General features: G+C 37.9%; 1 protein-coding gene across 2 annotated transcripts in view; it reads right to left on the minus strand.

Annotated features, from left to right (window-relative positions):
* Positions 1-9,169, minus strand: part of STPG1 (sperm tail PG-rich repeat containing 1) — a 61,170-nt gene that overhangs the window by 38,866 nt on the left and 13,135 nt on the right. For both annotated transcript variants that reach the window (XM_008062164.1, XM_021714516.1), the window contains exon 2: positions 8,488-8,625. In XM_008062164.1, the coding sequence (XP_008060355.1) occupies positions 8,488-8,557 (70 nt within the window). In that variant the 5' untranslated portion in view covers positions 8,558-8,625. The remainder of the gene's footprint in view (positions 1-8,487; positions 8,626-9,169) is intronic.

A 9,169-nucleotide genomic window follows, 5' to 3' on the forward strand; every position in this document is an offset into this window, starting at 1 on the left:
CCCCCCCCCCCCCGCCAAAAGTAGGATTTTTAAAAAACACTTTGGACAATTGAACTCCTATTTCCAGCCAAAATGAGACTAGATTTTCTCTCCTAGCTGGAAAAAGAAAAGTTAAAATGGGTAAAATCTATACAACCATCAAGACACTGGGCATCAGGCAACAAAGGACAGGGGTCCCTGAGAGAAGGACAGTCAATGAGGCTGGCAATAAGGTATCCACTTCTTGCTTGCAGGAAGTTCCACTGCACAGGAAGGAGGAATCCTGTGGAGCCTGGCAGTCTTCTTGAGTTGAGGAAATGGATCTGGGAGTCCAGAAAGTCCAAGACATCTGAGTTCACGGAGCAGAGTACCAGAGAAGAGACAGCTACCCCGAGAAAGAGCTATGGAGCTCTGCACGGGGCTCCCATGAGCAGTTTCTAGGTACTGATCAACACACGCATTGGGGAAAGAACCACCTGAAAGAATTAGAGGAACTGGGCATGGTGGCTCATGCCTGTAATCCCAGCACTTTGGGAGGCAGAGGCGAGAGGATTGCCTGAGCCCAGGGGTTTGAGATCATCCTGAGCAACATGGCAAGACCTCGTCTCTACAATAAATCAAGAAAAATTAGCCAGGTGTGGTGGTGTGCACCTGTAGTTCCTACTACTTGGAGGGCTAAAGCAGAAGGATTGCCTGAGCCCAGCAGGTCAAGGTGGCGGTGGCCATCAGCGTGCCACTGCAGCCTGGGCGACAGTTGAGATTCTGACTCAAAAAAACCAAAAGAAAACAAAACAGAATTCAAGGGAACAACACCTGAGCCTTACATAAGCCAGGAATATCTCCTATTCCTACGAGAGTGTGGAAAACCTCATGATTCGTGAGAAACAAAGTAGAATATGCAGGAGGGTTTTGCCTGAGAAATAGAAAGACTTACCTCTAGACTAAATGCTGCTGTGGTTCCAACTAACAAAGCTTAAAAGCAAGACCTGTAAAGATCAGATGCATCCAGATCATCTGACTGTATCCCAGAACAAAGATATTTATGGGGCTGCAAAAGCCCAAGCTATTGACGTCCATACAAAAGTAACAGCACACAAAGAAGGGGGAAAACATACTTAAAAAGGAGGAGAAAATAAACAACCAATCAAAACCAACTCAACTACTCAAAACCAACTCAGAAACTATTCAGATGACAGAATGAGTGGTTTAGAGCATTATAACCGCTACCCTAGTTGTATTTCATATGTTCAAGAAGCTAGAGAAAAATAGAACTTTTTTTTTTTTTTGAGTTGAAGTCTCACTCTCTCGCCCAGACTGTAGTGCAGTGGCACACTCCCGGCTACCGCAGCCTCGACCTGCTGGGCTCCGGCAATCCTTCCACTCAGCCTTCCAAGTAGATGGAACTACAGGCGAGCGCTATTATGCCCGGCTAGTTTTTGATTTACTGTAGAGATGAGGTCTCACCAAGTTGCCAGGCGGGTCTCAAACCTACGGGCTCAGGCAATCCATTCACCTCGGCCTCCCAAATCGCGGGATTACAGGCTGAGCCACCAAGTCCAGCCGAAAAATAGAACATATTAAGCAGACATGGAAGATATTTAAAAGGGACCAAATCTAACTTCTAGATGTGAAAACTAACATGTCTGAGAGTAAGCATACACTGGATGAGATTAATAGCAGATTAGACCCTGCAGGAAAATAAAATTAGTAAATGTGAAGATATAGAAATAAAACTATTCAAACTAAAACAAAGAGAGAAAAAGAACTAGAAAATATAGAGTATGAGTAAGCTCAACAGTGGTTTCAAGGAGCCTAATATATATATATATACGGTCTTCCTAAAAAAGAAATATGGGGAGGAGGGGAAATAGAAGAATTGTTTTAAATAAAATTTTCTAAATTTGAGGAAAACTATAGACTCATAGATCTAAGAAAGTCAATGAATCTCAAGCACAAAAAACATGAAAAAAACTACACCAAGGCCCATTACAATTAGATTACTTTTAAAAAGTGATTTTTAAAACTCTTGAAATCAGGCATAAACAAAAGACATGTTACATACAAGATTACCGTTGGAAACAACATCTTTAAGGTATCAAAAGAAAAAAAGTGTCACCCTAAAATCCTATATTCAGTAAAATATCTTCAAAAACAAAAGCAGAATAAAAGTCTTTAAAAATATACAGATATTGAAATAATTCATCACCAGCAAACTGACACTTCAAGACATGTTAAAGAAGTCCTTCAGGGAGAAGAAAAGTGATACCAGCTGGAAATCAGGATATACATAAAGCAACAAAGAACTCTGGAAATAGTAAACATGTGGGTAAATAGAAAATATGAAATTACGAGTATAAAGTTATCAATTTAAGTGTAAATATAAAGTTCAAATCACTTTAAATATGTAAAGCAAAAATACTAACAATGTATTGTGAAGTTTATAACTTATGTAGAAGTAAATATTTGCCAACAATAGCACAAAACCAGGAAGGGAAAAATAAAAATATACTGCTTTAAGATTCTTCTACTATATGTGAAGTGTTACAATATCACTTGATGGTAAACTGTGATAAGTTAAAGATGTATACTATAAACTCTAAAGAAAGTAGAGATCAACAAACTTTTTCCGATAAGGGTCTGATTGTAAATATTTTATACTTTGCATCTAGAGTCTGTTGCAACTACTCAATGCTGCCATTATAGAGTAAAGCAGCCAAAAATTATACATTAATAAATAGGGGTGGTGGCTGTGTTCCAATACAATTTTATTTAGAAAAATGGGCAGTGGGTCAGATTTGACGAAATGGCCAAAGTTGGTCAACACTTACTCTAAATCAACCACTAGGAAAACACTATAAAGAGTTATTCCTAATAACCTAACAAAGGAGACAAAATTGAAGCATAGAAAATAATACAAAAGTTAGGAAAAGGTAAATAAAGAACAAACGGGACAAGAGAAAAGAAAATCACAAAAGATGACAGCGTTAAACCTACACACCAATAACATTAGGCCGGGCGCAGTAGCTCACGCCTGTAATCCCAGCACTTTGGGAGGTGGAGGTGAGAGGACTGCCTGAGCCCAGGGGTTTGAGACCAGCCTGGGCTACTTGGCGAGACCTTGTCTCTATAATAAATAAATAAATAAATACGCCTGGCATGATGGCACAGGCCTGTAATTCCAGTTACTTGAAAGGCTGAGGCAGAAGAATCACCCAAGCCCAGCAGTTTGAGGCTGGAAGTGAGAGGCTTGCTTAAACCCAGGGGTTCGAGACCAGCCTGGGTAACGTGGTGAGACCATGTCTCTAAAATAAATAAATAAATAGATAGATAAATAGATAAATGAATGTCTACAATAATTAATTAATTAATTAGCCTGGCGTGGTAGCATGTGCCTGTAGTTCCAGCTGCTTGGAAGGCTGAGGCAGAAGGATCATCCAAGCCCAGCAGGTCGAGGCTGCAGTAGCCATGAGCATGTCACTACACTCCCGCCTGGGAGACAGAGTGGGCCTCCAACTCAAAAACAAAAAAAAAGTCACATTAAATGTAAGTAGTCTAAATATCCCAATTAAAAGCCAGAGATTGTCACATTGAATAAGAAAGACCCAACTATATGCTACCTACAAGAAACAGACCTTAAATATAAACCCAGAAATAAAAGTAAAAGAATAGAAAAAGATTTACTATGTTAACACTACTCAAAAGAAAGCTACACATTAATATCAGATAAAGCCGATTTCAGAGCAGAAAATATTACCTGCAATAAAGAGGATCATTTCATAATGGGGTCACTATGAGGAGTCTGTTTCTCAAGAATACATAAGCAGAACTGATATCAGAAGCAGAAACTGATAGAACTATAAAGAAAAGATAACTACAATTATAATCAGAGATTTCAAAATTTCTCCCTCAATAACGTAAACAGGAAGATAGATCAGTAAAGATATACAACACTTGAACAATACTATTACCTAACTTGACCTAATTAACATTTATAGAACACTCCACCTATCAATTCTATACAAACTATCCCAGAAAATAGAAGAGGAAAATACATTTGCCAATTCATTCTATGAGGTCAACATTACTTGATACTAAAACCAGACAATCATTACAAGAGGGAAAAAAATCAACAGCTGTCATAAACATAAATACATAAATTCTTAGAAAATTTTTAGTAAATTATATCCAACAATATATTAAAACAATAATATATCATGACAAATTGGGGTTTATCCCAGTAACACAAAGATAGCTTAACATTTGAAAATCAATGTAATTCACCATATTAACAAACCAAAAAAAAAAAAAAGAATATAGTCATCTTACTAGATATATACCTGTAATATGTGCATTTTTGGTCTGGCTTCTTTCACCCAGCTTAATTACTGCGAGATTCATCTTTGATATATTGATATTCCATTTTTTTTATTGCTGAGTAGTAGTCCATTATATAAACATGTGGCAACATTCATTCATTGTTGATGGAAATTTGAGTTGCTGCCAGTTTGAGGGTATTACAAATAATGCTGCTATGAGCATTCGACTGCAAGTCTTTTGAATGGATATAAGCTTTCATTTCTTTTGGGAAAATAACTAGGAGTGGAATACATAGATCACATGTTTAGCCTTTTAAGAAACTGACAAACTGTTTTTCAAAATGGTTACACCTTTTTACATCCCCACTATTAGTGTATGAGTTTCTATTACTTCATATTCTCTTCAACAATGGGAAGTTGTTTTAATCTCAGGCATCCCAGTAGGTGTGCAATAGTGTCTCATTGTGGTGTTAATTTGCATTTCCCTATTGTGGTTTTAATTTGCATTTTCCTAATGACTAATGATGATGAGCTTCTCTTCATATGCTAATTGCCATCTGTGTGTATATATATATATTTTTTTTTTTTTTTCATATTATCTATTTTAGTAGATACAGAAAAAGCTTTTTGTAAACTCTAAAATCATTTGATGATTAAAAAACTCAGCAAACTGGGAACGGAAGCCAACTTGTTAACTTGATACAAGGTATCTATAACAAAGCCTATAGCAAACATGATACTGAACAGTGAAATATTAAAAGCTTTCCATCCAGATAGGGAGGAAAACTAGCACAACTGCTGTCATCCTCTTTTCAACATTGTACTGAAGGTCTCTCGCCAGTACAAAAGTCTATATAAACTATATTAAAATATAGTAAAAATATATAAAACATATGGATCAGAAAGAAAGTTGTCATTATTCACAGATGACAAGATTACATATAGAAATTTCAAAAGAATCTACAGATACCCTATAAGATATCATGGTTGGATTTAGCAAGGTCACTGGAATCAAGGTCAATATACAAAAATCAATTTATTTTATTTGTATAACAACAACAATTACAATGAAATTAAAATATTACCATTTATAACTGCATAAAAATCAAATGCCTAGAGTAGATATAATGAAGACATGCAAGACTTCTACACAGAAAACTGTGAAATGTTGAGACAATTTAAGACAATGTAAAGAAAGAATATATTCATGGATTGGAGTACTTAATATTATAAAGAGGTAAATTATCCCTAAAGTGATTTTTAGAATTTGTGCAATCCAAATTAAAATGAGAGTAGGAACTTTTTAAAACATGAATAAGGCAACTATAAAATGTATATGGCTGCCCATATTTGATCATTACACATTGTATGCTTGTATCAAAATACCACATGTACCCCTTAAAGTATGTATCCATAAAAATTAAAAATAAAAAGATAAAATAAATTTATATGGAAATGCAATGGAGCCAAGAATTGCCAACATAAACAGAGAGGCACAGAGTTGAAAATCTTATATTGCCTCTGTAATATAACTGTATAACAAGTTATACAGTTACAGTAATTAAGACAGTGTGATATATGAACAGAATAAAGAATCCAGAAGCAGACCTGCATATACATGGATGCTTGGTTTATGACAAAGATAGCAATAGCAATACAGAGTAGTACAGAAAGAATGGCCTTTCAATAAATGATGCAGGGTCATTTGGCTATACTTATGGAAAACTAGAGACCTGCGTCTTCTTCATACAGAAACAATTTCAAGTAAATTGTAGATCTAGATGTAAAGGTAAAATAATATAGTTTCCAGAAGAAATAATCTTGAGATGGGCAAGACAACCTTAAATAGAGCAGACATATACACTAACCATAAAGGAAAGACTGATGAACTGTACTATATTAAAATTAAGAGCCAGGCTTGGTGGCTCGGCCTGTAATCCCGCGCCTTTGGGAGGCTGAGGTGAGTGGATTGCCTGAGCCCGCGGGTTCAAGACCCGCCTTGGCAACTTGGCGAGACCTCATCTCTACAATAAAATCAAAAAATTACCCAGGCGTGGTAGTGCGCCTGTAATTCCGGCTACTCGGAAGACTGAGGTGGAAGGATAGCCGGAGCCCGGCAGGTCGAGGCTGCGGTGGCCGGGAGCGGCCACTGCACTCCAGTCTGGGCAACAGAGTGAGACTCCAACTCAAAAAAAAATTAAAATTAAAATTAAATTAAATTAAAAGGAGGCCGGGATTGGCTCATGCCTGTCTGTAATCCCAGTACTTTGGGAGGCGGAAGCAAGAAGATTGCCTGAGCCCACAGATTCGAGGCCAGCCTGGGCAACTTGGCAAGACCTCATCTCTACAATAAATTAAAAAAATTAGCTGGATGTGTTGGCACACACCTGTGGAAGAATCGCCTGAGCCCAGCAGGTCGAGGCTGCAGTGGCCATGAGCATGCCATTGCACTCCAGGCTAGGTGATAGAGTGAGACTCCAATTCAAAATTAAATTAAATTAAGAGTTTCTGTTTTTTAGCCCATGAAGGGAGTGGAAAGGAAAGTCACAGACTTGGGGAATATATTTACCTGCAGTCAATAAATGACTTGTTTCGAGAATGGTTTTAAAGAACTCTTATAAATAAGAAGAGGACAGAATGGCTTAGAGAACTCCTATAAATAAGAAAAAAAGAAAAATCTAGTAGAAAAAAATGGACAAAAAAATTTGAACAATCCAGTCTCCAAATAAAATATCCAGAAGGCCAGCTAACATATGAAAAAGTGCTCAATCTCATTGATCAGAGAGCAATGCTACTTAAAACTATTATGAGCTAAAAATGGTGAGGATTTAGAGCAATTGAAATTGTGAGGAAGTAAAATTAGCACAACTACTTTGGAAAACTGTTTGGCAGCATCAGTTAAACCTATCCTAAACATAACCTATAACTCAGCAATTTTTCTAGGTACAGACCAAAAAAACAAAGATATATATGTCCCACAAGACATTTACAAGATTAGTCATAGACACTTTTATTCATAATAGCCCCAAAGTGAAAACAATCTAAATGTCTTCCAATAGTAGATTAGATAAATAAATTGTGGTATATTCAAACCATAGCAGTGAGATGAACAAATAACTGATACAAGAAACAACATAAAGTTACATGTCTGAAACATAAATGAAAAAAAGCCTGAGAGAAAACAGTTCATACTGTATGATTCAAATTTATACAAAGTTCACAAACAGACTAAAGATATTAATGATATGAGTAGTCAGGAAAGCTGTAGTGTTTACTTTTATAGAGAAGGGGGATAATATCTGGGAAGGGACAAAGCCAGAGCTTCTGGAATGCTGTTGCCATTCTGTGTCTTGGTCTGACAAGGGATTCTGCAGGCAGGGCTTTCTTTGTGAATATTCATTAAGCTATAGAGTTGTGATTCGTGCATTTTTCTTGAATGTATATCATGCTTCAATTTAAGGAAACATTAAGGAAAAAGAGCGTGCAAAATTAGAGGATGAGAGGAAGAAGGAGAGATCCATCTCTGGGTTTGAGAGTGGCAGCTACCCTGGAAGCCCACAAGGGAGGGAGTAATACCCCCAAAAGAAAGAGCAGTGGAGACTGGGAGAATCTCAAAACGAGGTTTCCACCCTCAGCAGTGATTCCTAGTGCATACTAGCAAAACCAAAAGGACACATGGGCTGAGACAGTGGGGATCGCAGTGTGGATGCTTGACCAATGACCTCCCCTCCCCCACCCAGTCTCCTGCCATCACACCATCTCTTTCTAAGGGGAAGGATCCAAACTAGAAGCAGTCCTGAAGAAATAGAATTTGTGCCAATAATGGCTGGAGTTACCCTTTCCAACAACCCAGGAGGCTGGGGACTTGCAGTCAGAATTCACGTTGAATTTTAGGATATAAAGATCTCTTACGCATCTAAATTTGAACAGATTCTTACCAGATACATGAAAATAACAAGTCTGGCTTTTTTGTTCAGACTTCCCCCTTCCTTCGCATCCTTTCTTCTCAAAGCTTCTTCCCAATCATCACCCTTGAAGCAGGGGGACCTGATGTCACCCATCTGACATGCCTTAAGGATATAACCCAGTATTCACTATATTCCCCCCAAACTGGCTCTTATGTACTAAAATGAACAAATGTCAGGATATCTCTCCTCCCCGCGAAGATGTGAGTTACTGAAGTTTGCCAGACCTTTCTGTATTTTGTCAGCATGTCTGGGATGTCTGCCTGTGTGTTTGTCTTTCTGGGCGGAGTTGTCCATGGTAGCAAAGTCCTGTGATGTATTCCATTTGCTTGATGAAAATCTCTACCGCATGTTCTTCTAAGCACCTGAAACAACCAAATCCAGCATTTGTAGAAATCGTTTCACATTGTTGTTAATTATTGCCATTGTGTTCTGTTGCATCAGCAGAACAGACTGAGAAATGGTGTGGCTTAAATTCACCAAGCCCCGTGAATTAGAGTCTTAGATCTACCAAGTCCAGTGACTCCAAGTCCAAGCACATGGTGTTGCCCACGGTAGGAACTCTGTAAGTTCACTGCTGATATTGTTTCTCGAGCCACTGAAGTCTTAGATTTTATTTTTATCTTATAAATTTAGATTTACTAAGATGTAGTTTACATACAGGTAAAAACGCATCAGTGTTAGGTATACAATTCCAAGTTTTTGCAAATGTTTACAGTTGGGCTAAATACCACCACAATTAAGATATAAATGGGTCGGGTTCGGTGGCTCAGCCTGTAATCCCAGCACTTTGGGAGGCCGAGGTAAGTGGATTGCCTGAGCCCACGGGTTTTGAGAGCCGCCTGGGCAACTTGATGAGACCTCATCTCTACAATAAATCAAAAAATTAACTGGGCGTGGTAGCGCGCG

This window comes from Carlito syrichta, unplaced genomic scaffold (genome assembly GCF_000164805.1).
Source record: "Carlito syrichta isolate Samal-C Ts95f unplaced genomic scaffold, Tarsius_syrichta-2.0.1 Scaffold305659, whole genome shotgun sequence".
NCBI lineage: Eukaryota > Metazoa > Chordata > Mammalia > Primates > Tarsiidae > Carlito > Carlito syrichta.